General features: G+C 41.4%; 1 protein-coding gene across 4 annotated transcripts in view; it reads left to right on the plus strand.

The window, feature by feature from the left end:
* APP (amyloid beta precursor protein) overlaps nt 1-23355 on the plus strand; it is a 298757-nt gene that overhangs the window by 142784 nt on the left and 132618 nt on the right. For all 4 annotated transcript variants that reach the window (XM_077819733.1, XM_077819738.1, XM_077819747.1 and 1 more), the window contains exons 4-6: nt 4886-4998; nt 6789-6982; nt 21917-22116. In XM_077819733.1, the coding sequence (XP_077675859.1) occupies nt 4886-4998; nt 6789-6982; nt 21917-22116 (507 nt within the window). The remainder of the gene's footprint in view (nt 1-4885; nt 4999-6788; nt 6983-21916; nt 22117-23355) is intronic.

Here is a 23355-nt window from a genome sequence, read left to right on the forward strand (position 1 = left end):
ACAGAAATGCTTTAAAGTCTAAAAAAATTAGGAAAGATTGGAAAAAGTGGGTTTGTTGTGTTTGGAGATAAGACTCGGGGGGACATGATGATAGTGTTCAAGCACGTAAAAGTTGTTATAAAGAGGAGAGGGTGATAAATTGTCCACTGAGGACAGGACAGAAAGTAATGAATAGGTCTGACAAACGCCTGTTAGGGATGGTCAAAATAATCCTTAGTCCTGCCCAGGGCCGGCTCTAGGTTCTTGCCATCCCAAGCAAAAAAATTGTTGGCTGCCCCCTACCCCAGCTCTGGGCTCTCACTCCCCTGACCAGTGCCCCACCCCCTACCGCCCCAGCCCTGGGCTCTCTCTTCCCCCCCGCCACCCGCACCCCCTGCCTCCCCAGCCCTGGGCTCCCCCTCCCCCACCAGTGCTGACTCCACCTGCTCCTCCCTCACCTCCAGCCAGTCCGGCGCTGGCAGGGTCAGGGTAAGAAGCAGGGCTCCCAGGCCGTGCCTCAGCCCAGGGTGCTGCCAGGATCTGGGAGGGCAGAGCCGGGGGATAGCCCCGGCAGGGGGCTGAGGAGCCAGGGCAGGGCAGCCCCAGAGGGAGTGGAGCCCCAGAGAGCGGGACGTGGGCCCCGCACGGCAGCACCCTGCACGGCAGCACCCCACCCTCTATGGCCCTGATGCTGCTGCTTCTAGCCACCCTACCCCAGTCCCTGGGCGGCTCGGGCCACTTTGCCCAGCCCCAGCTGCGGCGCGGCCACCCTGCGGCACCTGCAGGCGGCTCTGTGTGCCCCGCAGGGCGGTCCCCAGCCCGAGTGTCCCCCGCTCGGAGCCTTCCCGGCCCAGCCACAAAGTGCGGGTGTGCGGTGCGAACTGCAGCGGCCTCAGGGCGCACGACGCGCTGCTGCTGCCAGGGCTGGCTCTAGGCTTTTGCCGCCTGAAGGAAAAAAAGATGGCCGGAATGTTGCCCCTGAAAATGTGTCACCCCAAGCACGTGCTTGGTTTGCTGGTGCCTAGAGCCAGCGCTGGTCCTGTCTTAATGCAGGTGACTGGACTAGATGACAATTCGAGGTCCCTTGCAGTCCTACATTTCTGTGATTCTGTGATTCGGTTCCCTGCTCCCTTATAAGTCACTGGCCAAAGAGACTGCCTCTACCTTACTTTGGCACCATCCGATACCTTCCAGGAGCAGAGGCTGAATGTGCTGCACAGCAGCTACAAATGTTTGTGTCTTATAGGTTCCATGAGGGCATGGAGCTCTCAAATTCATTTTGAATGCAGAATAATAATACTGTATATCCCTGTGGTTTTTCTGTTATTGTGGGAATAAGTGGCAAGCATTATGGTGTGGCACACTGGGGTGATAAAATCCATTCTCCCCCAGAAATTTGCTGACTTTGGTTTTAATAACTTAAAATCACTAACATCGAATACAGGAGGAAAAAATCAGTTGGACTACAAATATAATCAGTCATTAGCAAATGGAGGCACACTCCTTTTGCTGAAGTGTGATATTGAAAACTTTCCGTTAGTTAATTTTAAAGCAGATTTTTTTTTAATCAATAAGTAATTCTCAAGAGCCAGCACATAGTCAGTAGCCAGCACGTTTCCTTGCCTAATAATAAACATAATTACTTCACTATGACTCATTTAACCATTATTTCAACATGTAACCACTGGACCATTTTGGTTCATTCATTTGAAATGTGAGTACTTTAATTTTCTTGGACGTTGCTAGAAGCAAGTATGGTTCAGGGAGCAGATAAACACATGCCACTTGAATCATGTAATCTTCTTTGAGTGGTGGTCCCTATTTGTATTCCACTGTGGAATTTCGAAAGCAGTGTCTGTTGGTCCGCACATGCTCCCTTGTCATCTTTTTGCCCCTGACTGAGGATATAAAAGGTGGAATAGGTGACAACCTCTCCAGTTCCTTCTCACCATCACATAGTCTGGGCCACAACCGCTAATGTCCAGAGCTTCATCTTTATTCCTTTATCTGCACACACACGCGCATATATATACATACACACGCGCACACGCTCACATATGTGTGTGTGTGTGTGTGTGTGTGTATATGAAATGTATCTGTAAAGAGTTTTTAGAAAATGGTAGGATTTAGAGTTTTATATAATAGTTTTAATTTTTTTGTAGTTAGTTAGCCTCCCTGACCTGGAGAGCCCCCCTGTATGCCCCCAGGCCCTGTTTCAGGTACAGTACAATGCTTACCACTCTGGGCTTCAGAATTGGTGCCTGCGCTACTTCTCAGTCAATGACAACCATCAGCGCTGCTTGTACTGCCTTGGAGAAGCTCACATCACGGCAAGGTGCAGTATATGCCAATCGTTCCCTGAGAGGGATGGAAACTTTACCTCAGAAAGCATCCAATGGAAAAGGCGATGAGGTTGCAGTTGGACTTTGGAAATGATGCAACTCCTCTCCTACTTGAGGGGGGGGCATAAACTCCATCTCTACCCCGACGCAGATTTAGACTTCATCAGGGCATCCTTAAATTCAATCACAGCAAGGCCTTACCTGCCAATGAATAGGTTCCAGGCACTGAACGATCTCATAGAGTAAATCATAAGAAACCCATGAGCACTTTTCAAGATTTGTCTCTTTCCTGGCTCATATGGTTCCATGCGCTTACATCACACCATATGTCAAGCTCCACCTCGGTTGCCTGCAAACATGGCTTCAAAGAGTGTATTCACCAAACCATCAGTCTACGAGCACCATGGTAGCTGTTTTGCCAAAGTACTATCATCTCTGGGGTGGTAGAAAAATGCTCTCCGTGTATGCGTGGGGGTTCCCTTCCTTGCTACCCCATCGGATAGGACAGCTGTTACAGTCACTTCCCTGTTGGACAGGGAAACTCACATGGGCAACCATACAATGCAGGGCACCTGGACATTTCAAGAGTCCAGAATACTGTCCAGTATTTTGGAATTGCGAGCAGTTCAAAGGGTTTGCCAAAGCCTTTCTCCTTTATTCAGGATTGCAGTGCCCTCATGATGTCAGACATCTTTTAGACCATCTTTAGATGACCATCTTTTACATCAACAAACAGGGAGGAAGGAGATGCATCTCATAGTGTGCAGAAGCAGTCTGTGGAACTGGTGCACCAGTAATCACCTCATTCTATCAGCAGACTACCTTCTAGAGAGCCAGAATGTGCCAACAGACATTTTGCTGTTGACCACAAAACTGATCAAAAAGGTTTCGTAGACTGTTCTTTGCCTTAGCAGAAAGAGTTTGGAGTCAAGTTATATCCTCCCAAAGAATCTCTAAGTGGATCTCAGCAGAGCAAAGTACAGCCTATCAGCAAACACTAACTTGATGGTATCAACTGTCTGATCTTCCTCCCCCATCTCATGGGATAAGGGCTCATTCCACAAGTGCTCAGGCAACATCTATTGCGTTGCTTCAAGAAGTATCTCTACTTGATATCAGCAAAGCAGCTTGCATGGAGTTCCGTCCACATGTTTGCGAGGTATTAAGATTTAGTTCAGGCCTCCTCTGCTGAGGCATCCTTTGGAATCGTGGTCCTTCATTTGGCTCTGTCATCTGCATCCTTGCACCCCTCCTCCTACTTGAGTATTGCCTGTCAGTCACCTATAGTAAAATACACATAGGGACCAGCACTGAAAGAAGAAGTTAATCACCTTTGTAATTGGAAGTTCTTTGAGATATTCAGTCCCTATCTGTATTCCACTTCCTGCACTCCTTACCCTCTGCTTCAGTTCATCTTTTGGATTCCCAGCAGAGAAGGAACTGGAGAGGCAAGTGCACTGCCTCACCCTTTATCGCCTTAGTTAGAGGCACAAAAGGGTGAGGGTGCATGTGCAGACCAACAGACACTGCTTTCAAAATTCTCCAGCTCGAGGCACATAGTGCGGAGGTGTACCCACATTGGAATGCAGATAGGGGTGACACACCTCAAAGAATCTCCAGATACCAAGGTAGGTAACTAGTTCTACCTACTGTCCAGACACATCCATACAATAGAGTACATCAGTTCTCTGACAGATTCCTGCTTGTTATTTGTCCAATATCTCCACCTTTGTAATTAAAAAAAACCACAACAACCTGTAATGCCAGTATTGCTACAAAATTACAATAATTGCAGTGCAATATATCATGTTGTTCATAATGTTTCCCCCATAATTGTAAACACCAGCACTGTAGACATTTATTCCCGGGTGTGTTTTTCAACACTTTTTAATTGTACAGCAGGTGGATCCCTTCTGACTAATTAAAGTATAGTGCTTAAGAGAGAGGCAGGGATCACACATTAACTTGATATACAGAGCTGACAATCGGATGATCTCAGTGTCTTATGATGTTGTTTCAGAGTACCATTAACCTTCAGCTGCTGGTGAAACTGGCTTAAGCTGAAAAGGGACTAAAATGCTATTAATTTTTTTAAAGCTACACAATAACAATGCCCTGGTAGTCCTGTCATTTACTAAAATACTTTAGAATTATTTGGAATGGTGATTTGGTGTCAGATTTGTTCTGGATGTAAAGAATGTAAACATGTTCAAATATTCTTCAGATTCATGTTTTAATGTTTGTCAGATAGCAAGGTTACAGCAAACACTAACTTAATGGTAAAGTCCATTGAAGTCTTCGGTCCTGGAGATGTTGTATTAGGAACACAGGAATTGCCACGCTGGATTAGACCAGAGTATCCCAAGTCTCTGAAAGGGACTGGTACCACATTCTTCATTAGAAAGTTAAAGAATCCTTATAGTGGGAAATTACTGAGTAACCTGTCTGTCAGGGAATCTTTCTTGCTAGCTTCTATTAGTTGGAGGTTGAGTTATTCTTCACTGTTAAGTTTTAAAAAACAAAAATTATGAGTGAAATGAAAACTTCATATTGTTTTCTTCCAGTTGGTGAGTTTGTGAGTGATGCTCTTCTGGTGCCAGATAAGTGCAGGTTCCTCCACCAGGAAAGGATGGATATATGTGAAACTCACCTGCACTGGCACACCGTTGCTAAAGAGGTACAGTATATAACTTACCTTGAAATTTCTAGCCATCTTTCTTTCAGTTTGTATCGCTTTCTTGGGAACGCATTTAATTGCAACAGTGTTGTTATAGAGCAAATGGTGAGGACACAGTTGCATTTGTAAATATTTATTGATGGGTGGTGAATTGGTGCTTTTAATTAGGAGAAAAACAGGAAAAGTTCTGTTAAGTTTATTTTGTTTCATAAGCAGTATTATTTTGTAACTTGATGCGTCATGTAGAGTAGACGTTTGAATTTTCATATCGTTGTTGTTTTATACCATATTCTGATTTTTTTATGCAAGTTCCAGGGTTTGTGCATTGTTTCTCCCCTAGTGGGGAGGCTTAAGGCATCGGACTCTGGCCCTGTGTTGTCTCCTTATGGTTGTGTCAAGTAATTCAAAGGGGAAATCATGAGGATGGTACTGTTAGCATATAAAGAAACTCTTTACCTTTTTAAATTGTTGCATTACCTTCACCAGCTTTTTCTCCCCAGCTTTTAGCTTCCCTTGTAGCACATACCAGTAGTTACATTCGTTCATAGAAAGCTGCTGTGTTATCGGGTTGACCTAACATTGCTCTTCTGTTGGAGAACTACATCTGTAATGTCACTACTCTGTGCTTGGAAAATAAGAACATCTAACTCACTTCCCATAAACTTTTGTCCCACGTGGTACATGGCAATATTAAACTGCTCTCTCTCTCTAATTCCTTTTAATCAACTGTAATGCTTGACACACTCACATGTATTATTATTGTTATTATTTTTATTATTTTATTGTTTATTATAATTTTGTGCTAAGTGCTTCACAGAATTAAGACATGACCCCTGCCTCAAGAATTTACAATCTAATCTCAGAGATGATGCAATTAATGAGGTCGTCATCTGACTGAAAAGAAGGGGGATGGGAAAGGAATAGGAGAGAGAGAGGACAAGGAAACTTGTGAGGACAATGTGTAAAATTGGTGCAAAGCACAGAACATATGATTTTATAACTCACTGACATTTTATTAAAGAGCCTCTGAAACTTAATTTTGTAGGTGTCGTGCATCCAAACAATAATATCTTAGTCCTTTGTAGGAATATGTCTTCTTAAAGGTAAATTGACAAGAGTTTAGAGTTTCAAATTACGATTTTGCCTGGACCCTACTGAAAGTCCGTTTGACCCTGTAATATCATCAGCTCACAATGACATAGCCTTGAGTGGATTTACCATATAGTATTTAAATGTTTTCTCCTTTTCCACATGTTCTGTGTGGCTTTGTTTTTTAAGTGTTTTGTGCAACCTCTTAAATGATGCATAATTAACAGTTTTTGAATATGGCTAGAAGGTACCCTACTGTACGAGGAATCAAACCTCAATGTATCAAGTGTTTTACGTGTTGATCTCCTCTTCAATAGCACTGTTACCATAGGCAGGGCAAACTATCACTCTGTCTCCCGTGGTTATTTGTGCACAGCAAAAGCAAGCCCTCAAAGGAGTTCTAGGTAAGAGGATGTAGAATTTGTCAGGTGTATGTGAGGGGATGAAATTTTTTGGCAAGGAGAAGAGTTGAGGAGAAGGAAAAGCTTGTTGCCTAAAATAACAAGACTGCGGGATGGGGGCCCATGTTCCCACGCTAAATGAATTTATCAGTCACAATAGTTGAGAGGTCAATTAACAAGCTAACTCTAATTATCTGAGGCTATACACAGACTTTTATTATTTTCTTAACCTCTATGCCAACTTTTCCTTGGCCAGCTCACTGTGTAACCATGTTGTCGCTGTTCTCTTTATTTTTGTAGTCCTGTAGTGAAAAGAGTATGAATCTGCATGATTACGGTATGCTGCTGCCCTGTGGAATTGACAAGTTCCGTGGTGTGGAGTTTGTTTGCTGTCCATTAGCAGATGAAAGTGACAATGTTGATTCAGCTGACGCTGAGGAAGATGATTCGGATGTCTGGTGGGGAGGTGCGGATGCTGATTATGCAGATGGAAGGTAAGAGAGGTGTTTCCCCTTCCTGGTTTACTGAAAATTGTCAGAAGTTTGTTTGGAAAGACTAAAAGTTAGCAGCAGAGTTTTTGATATGAGTACACTTGATGGATCTCCACATTGTTTGAAACATTTGAAGTGACCCAAAATGTCTGGGTTTTAATAGGTTTTTGATTTCTACAGAACCCTAAGGCTTATAACATTTTAATTATTTTTTTTAAAATGCAACGGAAAATATCTTGTTGGGCTGTAAACATTCCCTTGCAGTATTTGCAACCCAACACTATATTATGAGTGCATATGACAACCAAAAATTGAAACAGGCTACCTGGGACGCTTACTTTCATTGGCAAGCTGAGTGAACTGCAAAAAATGCACACCCAACCCACTTAGTGGTAAGTGAGGTGTTTTAAAACCCCCTTTTTAGTTTACTAACATAGGTGTTAGTGGCACAGTAAGAAGACTGTCAAGCTGGCAGCGTCCCTTTTAATTACGCATTGAAAGGTATTTTTCAAAAATCGATTTAAACGGCCACACGTGGACAAGACATATTCTTCTTCACTAGACCTTGCCTGTGCTACAGTTGCAACTCTGTTAAGGGAGTCACTTTGCAAGACAATCGTGCAGCGACCGTGTTACAGCATGGATTGGTTTTGCCTGTGTACATGGGGAAAGAACGTGGCTCTACCTTGGTTTCTTTAACAATTTAGCATCATCTAAACATACAAAAGGGGTGCTGGATTAAGCTTGGGGTATGATCATACTGTAACTGGGTATGCCAGGTTGATGTGGCCTTTTTCATGGTAGCCTACTAACTGCATTAGGGTTATACAGGTGTAAGTGAGAGCTGAGTACAGTTCTATTCAAATCTTAAATCTCTGGTGAATGAATTGTAAAATACAATGAAAATTACCCTCCTTTACTAAACTAAAATCCAGGGTCATCATTCTGTATTTGACCAAACATCACAGCGTGCTAGATTAAGTCAGGAAGTGCAGAGTTTAGATGTTGGTAGTGTCAATTTTTAGAAAGGGGAAACCAAATCCCCATCTCAGAAATTTGCTGATGAATCCCTTTTCATTTAATTTCATCTTCTGCATTCATTTCACAGCACCTTAGAACCAGGACGAGCCTGGCAGATGGGAGGGAGTTCAGAGAAGAACAATGAAAATGATTAGGGACAGGATGGATACATTTATATGGCAAGATTAAAAATGCTAAATGTATATAGTTTGCCTTAGCAATGACTAAAATGGGAACATTAGCCTACAAGTGTTTCAGGGATATAAAGATGAAGGATGGAGATAAATGACTCTAACTAGGAGCAATGGAATGACATTAGGACAACGAAAAATTAGACTGACTGTCAGGGAAATCTTTAACAAGGAGATGTATTCAATCGTGGACATGTCTTTTGGGGAAGGAGTAGAAGCCACATCATGGTGAACGCTTAACACTAGGTTGGACAGCGCACTAAAAAAAGCTGTTGCAGGGAACAGGTCTTTAATGGTAAGGGGATGGATTAGATGAATGAAATTAAGGTCTTTTCTCTGATTCTTCATCACAAAAGACTAATATCAAGGCCTCTGCTTTTGGCCCCATCTAGGGAGGGAGACATCTTCAGTCTTGGAATATTTGATTTTTCTTGATGAGTACATCTAACAGCCAAAGTGTAGCAATAGAGCTACTTTTGAGGAGGTTTATAGGTCAGATCCCACAGCATCGTTACGTAATTTCTGTATATTTGGTTTACGCATTGCTGATTGGGGTTCAAGTTGTTGAAAATGTGGGCTAAGAATGAAAGATGTTTGCAACCCTCAGATTAATTTTTTCCTATATAAAGATGGAGAAATTTGCAAAAATGAAATATTCTCCCTTAATATGTCTGGTCAAAGATGTCTAAAAATATGAAATAAAAATGTTCTCATAATGGTGCATGTTACAGCAATTAACAGCAATTATGAGGGATGTATATAAAGCAGTCTGAATTATCCATTTGTTTCAATTGTTCATGTTTGTCACTGGGGAAGCAAACATAATCTACTCAAAAGCAATTGAAGTTCTAAATTGAGCAGGTCAAGGATGACTTCAGAAAACTGATATCCTATTAGAGCATCAACTGGAGTTACGTTTGAATCCAATTCTGAAATTCCCAGTGAATAGTAAAACCTTTTTTAATACAGAAATACCTTCAGCAAATCTGGAAAGGCCAAGTTGCTTTTCTGAAGTAGTTGGACTTTAATTAAGATGAAGAGCTCAACAATTTCCAATTCTTATAAACTAATTCACTAGTTTCATTTGCTGGCTCTTCAATCCTCAAGCTGCATCCAGTCCCTCCTCTGCCTTGAAGCCAAAAATACACTCATGAAAATGATTAAGGAGTCCTTTTGCATCGAAATTAGAGTATCCTTGATATCAAATTACAAAAATAGGTTTTCCTACTTTGAACATGAGTAAGTTTAAATGTTGTATGCTTGATACAATAACAAACATGAATCATACAATATATTATGCTACAGTATCTGACTACTAATATGTAACATTAGAAATTATGACCAAATTTTGGATTTTTGTATCTTCGTTTTAAGATCAATAGGGAGGGATGCTGATATTGCTTGCTCTACCACTAAACTAATGTTTATACCACTAAAGCAGTTTTCTTTGTTTGGAATATTTACTTAGCTCCATGTAGTTTCACCATAAGTAAGTAACGTTACATTTAGTCTCAGAGTAGCAGCCTTGCTAGTCTGTATTCGCGAAAAGAAAAGGAGTACTAGTGGCACCTTAGAGACTAAATAAATTGGAGACTAACTAATACTCCTTTTCTTCTTACATTTAGTGTTCCTTTCATCATGAAGCCTTCCAAAAAGCTTAAAATCTCTTCCTGTAGTGTGTATTATTTGATACTGTATAAAAAGTACAGAAGGTGCTGATAACTCCTGCATTAATGAAGCTTCTGTTTCTATCCCTCTTTTTTCAATAGCTTTTAATTTGATAAAACAAAATCTTCTTGGACACACCCCAAAGGAGACGTTTTTTGTGGGGGAGATGGTAAAGCTTTAGCAAAATCAGTTGAGTGATGTGTTGTTTTCCCCATAACTGGTGATGAAAAAACAACTGAAGTAGGAACCTTCAGACGTGGCTTTTGTAGCTTTTTCAGCAACCAGATTAAGAGGAAACACAAGTTCAGTTTTGGAGACAGCAAATTTTAGACAGCAGAGCAGGGGTGTGCAAGCTTTTTGGCCCGAGGGCCACATCGGGGTTGCGAAACTGTACGGAGGGCCGGGTAGGGAAGGCTGTGCCTCCCCAAACAGCCTGGCCTCTGCCCCCTCCCGCTTCCCACCCCCTGACTGCTCTCTTCAGAACCCCCAAACCATCCAACCCCCCCTGCTCCTTGTCCCCTGACCGCCCCCCTCCCGGGACCCCCGCCCCTAACTGCCCCCTGGGATCCTACCCCCTTATCCAACCCCCTCCCTGTTCCCTGACTGCCCCCCCGGCCCCTATCCACACGCTCACCCTCTGACAGGCTCCCCAGGACACCACTCCCAACCGTCCCTGTTCCCCGTCCCCTGACCGCCCTCCCAGAACCTCCACCCCATCCAACCGCTCCCTGACTGCCCCCACCCCCTTACCATACTGTTCAGAGCAGCAGGAGCTCGAAGCCAGCCAGAGCCAGCTGCGCTGCCCGATACGAGCTGTGGGCCAGAGCACTGGCAGCGTGGCAACATGGCTGCGGTGGGGGTGGGAGGGGGAAACAGAAGGGTAGGGACCAGGGGCTAGCCTCCCTGGCCAGGAGCTCAGGGGCTGGGCAGGATGGTCCTGCAGGCCAGATGTGGCCCGTAATTTGCCCACTTCTGCAGCAGAGTAAGCTCAACCAAGAACAGCAAGGAGACCGATAATGAGAGGTAACATTTGCAAGTAATCCACATAAAAGTGGAGGTGGAAACCTTAGTGGAAGTGCAGGTGGAGAAGAGGAAAGGAGCAATGACAGAACGTCGAGGAATGTCTACCAGGCAGAGAAAGGAGGATAAGAATTCAATAAAAGGGTTTTAATTATTTTATTATTGTACATTTCAATTTAAAATAAACAGCTAATCTGTATTTGTTTTATTGTAAAGTGCCTAGGGTATTTTGGTATCTCTGCTCTGTAGGCTTTACAATCAGAGGGCTTGTCTACACTACCTGCTGGATCAGCAGGCAGCGATCGATCCAGCAGGGGTTGATCAACCGCTGAGCACTCTCCGTTGACTCTGGAACTCCACTAGAACAAGGAGTGCAAGCAGAGTTGACAGGAGAGCGTCAGCTGTCAATTTAGCGCAGTAAGGAGATCTAAGTATGTCGACTTCAGCTACACTATTCACCAAGCTGAAGTTGCGTATCTTAAATTGACCCCGCGCGGTGTGTGGACAAGCCCTAAATAGGTAAGACAGAAAATGTAAAGAGAAACAAATGCACAGAGAGGTAAGGTGACTTGCTCAAGGTCACACAACAGGTTAGTTACGCAGCTGGGAATTGAACCCAGGTTTCCTGAATCCCAGTCCAGTACCCTGTCCACTAGAACCTGTTTTTTTGGGGGAAGAATTTATTTGAAATCATGCAGCTGTAACAGAAGTTTAGTTTTTTTTTTCTTTTATTACTTTAACTTTTGTATTGACTTTTACTTTCATTTCTCTCAATTATACATTTAGTTAGTTAGCTTTGTGTCTCCTTTGTGCAATGATCTTGTCAAGAGCTGGAATTTATAGCATACTTGGACTGAATTTTTTCTTAGCCTTCCAAGAAAAAAATAGAATGAATGTAATTTAGTGACCCATACCGATGCCGATAAATTTGTATTCCTATTTGTAGTAGATTATCTGAGTCTTTTAAACTGACTGTCACACACACAATGCAGCATTAGTTTCTAGTGACAGCTTTTAACATCTTCATTGCACTGTAAGGAATTTGCCTTTGGAATAGGATTTCAGAGATATAATAGAGAAAGAAGTGCAGTCCTTGAACCTGCAGTAATTATCAGTGAAATTGCTTTATCATGCACTTAGCTGTCATTTACTGTGAAACATTTCTATTCATACAAAGATAAGTAAAGTTAGAAGATTTTATTTTAAAAATACTTCATTATTTTATGCTATGACTTAGCATCATTCTAATTTAAGAATTCTTTAGCACGTGTGTTGCAGTTGTATTATTTTGATATTTTTGTGCAGTGCTTTTGCAAAAGTGCAAAACCGTTGATTAGATTTTTTGCAAAGTGAATTTTGTATTTAAATAATGCAGAGTAACTGAATATTTAAATAATTATAATGTGGTTTTCTGTATTCTTTTTTATTAAATGCTGATCAGTCATGTCTTGTGTTTTTAGCCCTATTGTGCAAATAGGAGCTGTTAGCAGGTTTTACCAGATCTGACTCTTCTTTAATTTTCATGCAGTAGCTAGATATGTCGATAATGTTATCAAATACTCCTCCTTAGAGCCTAGTCCAGACCCACTCTCTGGACAGATCCATGTCTTTTGCGAGTGACTGAACTGCTAGATCCCAATGTTTCTGAGTCCCTGAGTCTGGATCTCAAAGGAACACTCCCAGGGGCTCACCCTTTGTATGAGACCCTTCCGGGACATTGGAACTCTGCATTCCAGCTGCCCTAGACTCCAAAACCAGTCCCTTGGCCCTTTTCGGGACCCTCCAGTTGCTTAGACATGTTCCCCTCAGAGTCCACCCACTGTGGGAGCTCTGGTTCCTAATTAAACCCTTGAGGGACAGTGTGGCAGAAAAGCAAGGTCTTAGCAAAGGAATTTTTTTTTAACTATAAGCTCTTTACTCTTGTAAGCACTTTGAGAGTTGCAGATCCATGAAAAACAACAAAATTTTGAATACAGTCACCCTTATTCTGATCTCACCCCTTCTCTGAGTCCTAGGTTTGATCAGTGTCCTTAGACTAGACAGAGTTTCTCCTCCTCCTCTTTTTCCTGTCTTTTTTTTCTGGTATGTGCCAATGGGCGCATCTGGCTTAATGAAGCCACCCCCTTTTGCTCATGTGGTTCTGCTGAAGGAGTTACAGGCTCCATTTTCCTCCCCATCCCCAGGTTTCTGTGTAGAGAGTAATTCAAACTCAGTGGCCCTACCAGTAGACAACTCGTTGCTCCAGAAGGGGGCGAGTCACTCAGCATTGATTCAGATAGTCTTCCCACTTGGTGCCAAGCCCCTGTTACCAAAAAAAAAAAAAAAAAAGTTCTAATCCACAAACAAGATTGCAACGCAGCATGGTCATAATCCAAAGTGAAAGTCACAGTATAAAAGTGGAGCTCCTGAAACAGAATGGGGTTCGCGAAACAAAACTGAGTTCACAGTTTGAAACAGATTAATCCCCACTTTGTCCCCATTCCTAGCGGCTCTGACTGTTCACAGTCTGCTTCTGACCTGTCCCGGTGCTTTAATTCTTCTGTCGAGTTGCTGCTGCGCGGGCTGTGCAGCGTTGTTTGTTTGGATGCGCTTTGTATGTTCCACTGCAGGTGGGTTTCATCTGGACCGGTCATCCATGATGGTTGATGCTTCCTCATCAGTTGTACCTGGTATTACATATTTTTTGGTGGAGTCTACTTGGACAGCAGGTCCCCAGTGTGCCTCGTTCAGGTGTCTGTTATGTGTTGCTTACATAACAGGCTTTTTTTGTTTTACCCCCTCCATTGATTACTTGTGGTTAAAGAAAAAGAACGATGCTTATGTATGTTTATGCTGGAGAAGTATTGGAAGCCTACGTAACATGTAAGTTGTCAGTGAGGCAGTGCACATGCAAATAACACTGAGATTTTTAGTGCTGGTTCTGGATGGAGGAGAGGGTGGGGCCGCTGCACAGGATCCCCAGACCTGCTGCGTCTTCCTTGCTGCTGCCTCTCTCCTTGCCTGGCTCCTGTGTGAGAGCATGTGCCAGGGCACAGGTGAGTAGGGTAGCTCAGCCAGCTTCCCAAGGGAATAGGGGAGGCACCACAGCACATTACGACACTCCCCATGCTGGAAGCGGGCATTGCAGTGGCAAGGTTACCTCACTAGCTCACAGGGATGCTTTGCTCCTGCCCTGTGCACTGCCGCCAGGATGCGGGAGCCCTGAAGGGAGGTGCCTGGCAGTGCTAAGGCAGGTAAGAGAGTGGGGTGGGGGCTCCCTAAATACACCCTTGCAAGCCAAACCCGACAGGACCCGACTACAAGGGTCACATTGGGTATGAAAACAACTCAGTGCTCTCAGGCTCAGGTCCGGTTTGGATTGGCTGTGATCTAGTCAGTTCTGGTTGGGATATAAAATTAGGTCTAACCAGACTCTACTAAGCAGGACAGTGCGTCTTATCAAAATCCCCATTCAGTGTGTATTTTGGATCCATCATTGCTTCAGAATTTGTAAGTACATTACCATTGCTGGCCTGTACAGCTGACGAAAAGGTTGCAACCTTTACTCTCAAATGTGGCATTGGTAACAGTCATCCACAGCTTCACTCCCTCCACCTAACCTACCCTAATGAACTTTACCCTTGAAGACTGCCTCAGAGGCAAGCAGTGAAGCAGCTGCCCTCCTTCTGCACAGCTGCATTGCTCTGTGGTGACTCTGTCTGCTTCCGGGTGCAACTCCACTTCGTACTGCAGCTTTGATTTTAGAGTGTGAACATGCTGTGTTGCAGCTTTTTTGTGGATTACAGCATCCTTTTTATATCAGGCGTTTGAAAGACTGACTGAAAAGCAAGGTCAGAGCCTTGAAAGATGGAGCTATCAATGTGGAATGACTCTCCCCTTCTGCAACAATGGGCGTTCCTTTGGTAGGGCTTTGAATTACTCTGTACACAGAAGCTTTTGTGAATATCTTACAAGCGTTCACTGCCCTTGGATCGAGAGCTTAGCTACCTCCCACCTTGTATCCCCAGATGGCAGCTAAGATATGGATGCCCTTGCTAGGACTGACCTTGTCTAGGATTAGCAATAGAGTTTTTAACTGAAGGCCTTCTTTAGAATTTTATCTGTCTAGATATGAGAGACACAGGGTGGGTGAGGTTATATCTTTTATTGGACCTACTCAGGGGTAGTCAATAGGTGGACCGTGGGCCAAATCTGGACTGCCAGATGCTTTTGAATGGACCACAAAAACTTTTTATTTACTTATTATTGTCATCATTGGGGGTGTGAGGCAGTGCTATTATTTCCTCTGGAGTCTGGACCTTGACTAGACCTTGACCAAGAAATGTGGACTTGACAAAAAATAATTGACCACCCCGGCTCCGTTAGTGAAAGAGGTAACAGTGAAGCTATTACCTCATCCACCTTGCCTCTCTCATATCCTGGGACCATTTTTGTTGTATTAGACATTTTTATTGAAATTGTTCATGTAGTTTGAATCACAGAGAGAAACAGCACTCTGTGGCAGTGTGGTGAAAGCCACTGGGCGGCACCAAAATTAGTCTTAAAAGATAGCACTCAAAGCTATAAAGGGCAATGAAATTTGAACTCCAAAAAACTGTTCCATATTAAAATGAATTTTTGAGGGGTAATAAACATATTTTCTTTCTCATGTCTGTTTAGTTTTATATATAATATGTACAGGTAAAGCTCAATTATCTAATTAGCTTGTAAGACATCCAAAACTTGGTAAATCTGCATTTTGGAAAAGTTACATTCCAAGGGGGAGGAGAATGGTTTAGTGGTGTTTTTTGTTTTGTTTTGGTTGGGGGGTTTTTTTGTGTGTGTTTTTTGGGTGGGGGAAGGAAATAAGTGTTTGAATTTCAGATAACAGGGTTTCAGACAATCCCAAGTTCATAGCTTTTTGAGGTTTTGTGACAAATCATAGTTATGAAAATTATACTAGAAATAGAGATGAAACATCATACTCATGTATGTTGTTGAAAGTGTATGCAGTCTTTTTAACATCCATGTTCTTTAGATGCACAATTTCCCAAGGAAGATCTGTACTCTATACGTTTTATAATACATATCTGTATAAACATTTTTTAAGATAAAAACATGGGACTTTAACTTTTTTTTTACCTGTGGTACTGTTTTGTTTTGTTTTTTTAGCTGTTAAATCTATTGTATTAATTATGGACATAATAATTTTCCTGCATATGTTTTGCATCTCTTGGAATAATATGTTACAGATTTTAGATTAAAAACTTACTTGATTAAAATTTTAAATAGTAGAATTTGTTAATTTCTTGTATTTGTCTCCTTGCTGACAAGTTGCAATATTTAGATTTGAAGACATTTTTGGTGCATAATGGTTTTAATAACTAATCTTTCTTTTCATGGAAGCTATTGAAATAAACAAAGCACAGAAAGTTTAGGGGCATGTGAGCATTAGAGAGTCCAGGAAGACAAATATAATGTTGAATCTCTACAAATGGATGAGTAGAGGAAGAATGGAACTGATGAAGCAGCTTATTGCTTTGAGAGGTAATTGCTATAGTACTGCAGAGGCAATTCCAAGCACCATTTGAGTATAAAATGTTAACTCTAGTGATGGACGAGCTCTTGTGCAGAAACAATTAATCTAATCTGGGAAACGATGAATAGGAAGTAGCTGAGCTTTCTTGCTTCCTTGAAGGCTGAGTTTGTCAGCCATGAGATCTCCTATTTGACTTCAGTGAACTTTCAGCATCTTGCGGGAGGTTAATACTACTCTTCTGCGTTTAACTGACCAAAGTTAACTTGGATGGAAGGGTTATGACATTATGACTTAAGGAACCAGAGCTATACATTGCGAAGCATGATGTAGGCCTTAAATAATAATTGACTCGGGATGAAAGGTTTATGATAAGTTAAGGTTATAAACTATCATTACAAAGTTGTAATTATGTAAACTATTGGAATTTTGTAACTATATATACTTACAGTATCTGAAAAAGAAATTTGGACATGAAAAATTCACAGTTGAGTTTCCACAAACAGCTTCTGACTCAGTATCCCTGCCACCATCCCATCCACCTGCCTTATTGTGTAGTATCAGATTTATATACAGATATTATTGTGTGACTCAACAGTGGTGACAGAGGCAATGTTGTTTCAGTACTGAACTGGCTGTTTATGGAGGCATAACAAATGAGACTTTTTTGCTGTGGGTAGAAAGCTGAAACAGATGAGAATCTTCATTCTGCTTGACAGCCATCTTCAGTGTGTGACAAGGGAGATGAGAGGTTGGAGTTATGTACTTTTGGCCTTGTTGATTTTTTCCAGTATGAACTAGAGCCGAAAATTCTCTCTCTCCAAGAGATGTTTTCAGTGGTTTTGATTTGTTTATATCTTTACTAGATTCATGGTCTGATCCTTAAGGGTTTGTGGTACCTAATGGAAATGTGGAAGTGATATTGTGGTTAGGTAACTGGTGATGTGAGATAAAATAATTTAATTCCCAGTCTTTCAAATTTCTTTCATAACAACACCATTATAATGTTTTATTCTAAAGGTTATCTGTTTATAACATTAACTTCTTCATCTTAATGGAGCCTTGTCTGGAGATTTTCTGAATTTCTTTAGAAAGTATTTTAAACTTCGATATGGGGAAAATAGTAGATTGTTTTGTTTCTTTCTGTTAAAGGATATAAATTGTTATAATTGTAAAGGTGGTCTAATGATGGTACATGATGGTGTGTGAAATACAATACAATGTACTAGATCAATCGTATGTTCTGCCAAACGAATCTATAATCTCCTTCAACCTAAGCGGTTTAGCTAACATAGTTTACAATGTACACATGAACTCCGCTGGATCCTGATAAAGCAGTCCAAAATTCTAAAATGTGCACTGAATAATCCCTATGGTCTTTTTGATGGTAAGTGAAGCTTTTCTTAAAATTTACCACCACTGTACCATCACCAGGGGCCAGCAAGGGAGAGCTCTGTTGTAGATAAAGCACTGGTGAATGCTACCTGCATTCTTACCCCTGTGCCTTTTCAATTTCCCTTGAGCAGGGTTAGATCACATGGTAGTAGAAATACCAGTGGCTAGCACTCCCACTATTGGCTGCCCTTAGCAGAGCTGCATTGATGCTGATGAAATTGTGGGAAACTTAAGTAAAAGCTCTGTGTAGATGCAGACTGTAACTCTCCATTATATATGTTAATTGAAGAGGATGGTTCTGTTGATGTGGTATGAGTCAGAACTAATGACCTTAGATTAGCACCCTGTTGTACAGCACTGAACCCCCCCCCCCCCCAAAAAAAAAAAAAAAAGACATTAACTACCCCTTTTTATGGTAGTAGAAAACAAATTAAAAAGCTGTCCTGGGAAAAAAAGGAATTACACTGGCAATTCTGTTCTTTATTCACTCTAGTGCATTATGAGAAATGCATACTTATGGCAGAATAATACTGAAGTACAGATAATGCAAAAGGTGATCACATAATACATTAGACAGGGGAGGGGGATTCATAATTCAGTTGACCTTAACACACTGCAGTGTCAAGGGTGATATAGTTTGCTTTTCCCATTGACTTAAGTGGGTTTTGAATCAGTCCACACTTTAACATATAAATTCTCAAAATTTCAGTCCTGCTTGGAAACATGACACTTAATCCTTTGAAGACCTGGACAAGTATCAGAGTAAAAGAACTGCTTTCAGAGACAAGCAATATAAAAGACACTTGCAAATTTAATTTTGCTAAAAAGTTACTCTTAGCAAGTAGGAGAGACAGAGGTATATGACTGAAAATGTTGTTGTATTCATAGTCAATAAAATACCAAATTGGGGCTACGAATGCGTCTTGAGGGTTGTGGCAAAACCACTTATCTTCCAACTTGTGGTTCATCATTATGTCACAATAGCCACCCTTTATAACTTTATAATTGCGCCCATTATTGGTTTTGTTATAGGCAGCACAACTAGCAATGTCTGTAGTTAAGGATACGCAGCATTGTTGATTTATAAGACTGTTTTCAGTTGCTTATAACTTAATAGAAGCTCTACTCATTTAGGCTGAAATTTTCCATACTTGGTGTCTGCTCCAGGCTGAACTTTTTGGAAAACTTCAAAAACAGTTCAGCTATTTTGCAGAATAGGTTTAGAGGAAAATGCGCTTTCCACATGTTAAAAATTCTTACAGCCATTTGGCTGAAAAGCTCTAGTGCTTCTGTGCTTGGGAGCAGACACATGGACTGTGGCGGGCAGGCTACCCTGGGGCTAGGGATGTGCCTTTGACACGAAAAACTGCCCAGATTTGGCCAACTTACAACACTTTGGAAAATCTCAATTCACGCTTGCTCAGTAAAGACTTGTTAGAATTTGGCAGCTAAATTCTCAGAAGAATCTGTCCACAATGAGCATCCTTCAGCCCAGAGATGAGGAGGCTGAGCAGGATTTTTCATGCAATTGCTGCTACAGGCCCTGTGACACCAGGTACCAGAACACAAAATAAAGAGATGTTATCTTCTGTGCTCTCAACGGACCCCTTGCTTGCACCTGGGCAGCCAAGAGGAGGAGGAAGAGGAAGTAGCCTTACTGAAATGCAGAGGGAGAGGGCTTGTAGAGTAGGCTGGGACAAAAGGCCACTGGAATAGAAAAAGGACAAGTAGGTAACAGCTTTAAAATGAATTAAAACTCTTCCTAGGAATCATTAACGGGCAATTGGGATGGGGAGCCAAGGGGGGCTGATGGAAAACTGGAACCAGAGGATGTGGGGAGACTGGAACTGGGACAAAGACAGGCTGAATAAGCCCAGAAGCAGAAGGGATCAGGCTTGTGGGGGAGTGGGAGATAGGCAGAAAGGTTTGAAACCAGCAGAGAAGACTTAGGACCTGGAACAGAATCAAGGTTCTTGAGTCTCAACATTCCTCTGCTGCTAGCAAACAGCTGTGAAACCCACTGGCAAAATATGTGCCACATCTCCCTCTAGTGGCTGGCTGTCCTATCGCTTTCAGTTATTGTGTTAGCTCCAGTGACAGAGGCCTGTGTTGTGAACCTAAACTTTCTGATCCTTCCAATGAACCATGTGGGAGTTGATGCTGTTTCCACGTGATGGGCTTTCTGGGTTTTTTTAGTTTTGTTTCTTTAAAAACTCAGGAAATTACATGCAAAATATTACATTCAAAGAATGTTGAAGTTGCAAAGCAAACACCCAAAGACTAGAAAATGCCAGACAGTTGCCTATGTGTATGCATTATGATATAGTCCTTAGCTGCATGATAAAATAATTTTCCACAAGATCCCTGCCTCATTTGCTTCAAAATTTGGAAGGTGCTTAGTGAATAAGGTCGGGGGGGCGGGGTAGGGGGAAGAAGAGGAGTGTTGCAAGAAGAGTGAAGGGATGTTCTCAAGGTTTAGGCAACTGAATGTCACCCAGGAGGATTGGATTCCATCCCTGTCTCTGGCACTGAGACCCTGTGTGATGCTGGGCAAGTCACCTAAACCAAACTTTTCGCAGGTGGTCACTAATCAATTAGTTATCTTTTTTTGTGTGCACAATTTGAGACACCTGGGGTTTGATTTGAAGAGTTGAGCACTCTCAGCTGCAACTAAAGTCATTGGGAGATGTGATCTGAACAAATAAAGTGCTATAAAATGCTACGTTCTCTGAAAACTCATCATAAGCTTCTAAAACCGAGCACCCAAAATTAATGGACACTCTTTATATTGTGTGTCTGCCTTTTCTACGGGTTCACATATCAGATTTGTTTAGAATTGTACACTAAAAAACATGATTGAGTTTTAGGGACTGCAAATATAACAACAAAATGTGCATTCACATGGCAAAATGAATTGGTCTTATATAGCTAAACACAGCTGGATCTTGGATGTGTACAAATAAATTGTTTCTATAGTGCTTTTCCCTGCGCCTTCTTAAATTGGCTTTCCTTTGTTCCATTACTGTTTATGTTTATTCAGAACCCTACAATCAGAAACCATAGAAGCCTTACTTTCAGCATTCTTAGGGAAAATGTCAGTGGGTTTCCAAGACTAGGGGTCTCTCAGCCTGGATGTCACAAACAGGTGACAGAGGGTCATGACCACCCTGCTCTTCCTGTGTTGCTAAATGGGTGGGTTTTCCCAGTGTGGGAAGAAGGTCACAGTATGTAATAGGTGAGACCCATTACCCAAGACACACTACAGCATTGCAAACACCTTAGCTTGCCTTGTGCTTAAACAAGAGGATCTACTGTGGTTGTGATTCAGACGCTTGTTTGTCTCACCTGAGTACCAAAGTGAATTAAGCTAAACTGAATAAAGGCCACTTTTATTCTGAATAACATCATCCACACTAGGATTTAATGGTATATAATTAATCCACTTCAAATTCACACCTTTTTTCGATTTGGATTAATTTTCCAGGGTGCTCCTGTGTAGACAAAGCCCTTAGTTCTAATGGCTTATGATTTTGTCCCATATCTTCATATGTGTTTGAACAGTGCCTAGCACATAATGGGAGCTACCAGGATACAAATAATAATAGTATGTGAGTTTGAGTAAGTTGATTATTATCAGTCATTGATGTCATTTTCTGATAATAATAATTACTTATTATGATCTGGGGTGTGTAAGTGTTTAAGAAAATATCACTTAGTGCTGAAAGCATATGGCCATCAGCTTCATTCATCTGTTTGAACCCACCTCAGTCATTTTACAGAATTCTAGTGCAGCATAAGACATGCACACCCAAGACATTAATCAGTTGGCACAATCTGTTATGATTAATACAGGGTCTTTTCCTTTTCAGTGCATGGAGAGGGGCTTCATACTGGTGGCATCCTGCTATGCTAGCAGCAGAACATAATCCATATTTATTTCTTGTTACTGTTTCATTTTCAGTATATGCATTAAATCTCACTGCATTGCTCTCCAGAGCGCCAGGTTCTTACTTTTTGAGAGGGGGCTTCCTTGTCACACTTCCACGAGGTTCTGAATAAGCTGTTGTCTGATTTCTCATCTAGTAGGTGTTTCATTGCTGACACAACAAAATCCATTGATTCTTTCAGTGATGACAAGGTGGTAGAAGAGCAGCCAGAGGAAGAGGAGGAAGTAACAGACGTTGAGGACGAAGATGTCGATGATGAGGATGACGATGGTGATGAGATTGAAGAGGCAGAGGAACAGTACGAAGAGGCCACGGAAAGAACTACCAGCATTGCTACCACAACCACTACTACTACCGAATCGGTAGAAGAGGTTGTTAGAGGTAAATTAATGTTTGTTTAGTTTGGGGTCCGCGGAATTGATCTTACTGGTGTGTATTTGCCCTTTACTACTAAAAATGTTCCAAACAGCAAAATATCCTAAGTTGCTACATCATTATGCTTTGTCTTTATATGATTTGCAAGTTTTTTCCCTTTTATATCTAATCTTAGGATACATGGATAGTGATTGCCACATATTTCATTGAGATTATTTTCACAAACAGCATAGTAAACTACATGAGAAGAAACAGTGTTGTATGCTGGTAAAACAATTAGTGTGAAAGAAAAGGGAATGTTGATATCAAGTGGAAAACGTGTTAGAAAGCACTATTAGGTAGGACATTGTCTTACATTAACATTTTCTGGTTAGCTATTTTATTCAGATTCTTGGATTTTTTATACCCAGCATTTCTCAGTAGTAAGCAAATAATGAAATTTTAAAAATCCTATAGTTGACCTAGTGTATGGGTTACAGATTGAAAATAATTATAAACAAAATTATAATATGGTTGTTGTCTATGGGGGAAAAAAGAAACAAATAACATAAATGGGGTAAAATAGATTTTAAAATATGCTCCTTTGTATACACTTTTTTATATGTGTCATTAAAGCAATTTAATTTTTTTAATAAATTTGAATATTAGCCTACCCATAGGCAATTTGACAATCCAAATCATGGTAGAATTTTTTTTTCTGTTCCTCTTCTCTTGTACAATTTATTCTTTAAAGGAGCTCTTCCTAGATTTCTATATGATTTGGAACTATTCTATATGATGTAATATTTATATAATCCAGGTATTGGTTTTCTATATTATTCGTCCTCCCGGTAGCATTGCACTTATCAAATGTCTTTATAATGTTCTTCTACCTCCTAAGAAATGAGACAGAGGTAAAAGCCAGGACAAAACATAAAATGAGCTTAGTTCCTATGACTTAAAATGAAAGGAGTTTCAACTTATAACATTCAGAGACAAAATGACCATGAAATGGCTGTAGTGGAACTAACACGGACATTTCAGTCCTGGTTCCCTTAGTCCATACCCGCTGCTATTGGAATTGAGGGACACAGACCCTTGCAACTTAAAAATTGTACACAAACCCACACAGACCTTCCTATCCTTCCCTGTGGCAGGGTTGTTCTGCCCTGTTGGCTGATGTTTATGTTGTTTGGTGGTAGGGAGGACAGCACAGGATCGATATTAGCTATGATTTTAATTCCATGATGAAATACATATATAATT

This window comes from Eretmochelys imbricata, chromosome 1 (assembly GCF_965152235.1).
Source record: "Eretmochelys imbricata isolate rEreImb1 chromosome 1, rEreImb1.hap1, whole genome shotgun sequence".
In the NCBI taxonomy this organism is placed as follows: Eukaryota; Metazoa; Chordata; order Testudines; family Cheloniidae; genus Eretmochelys; species Eretmochelys imbricata.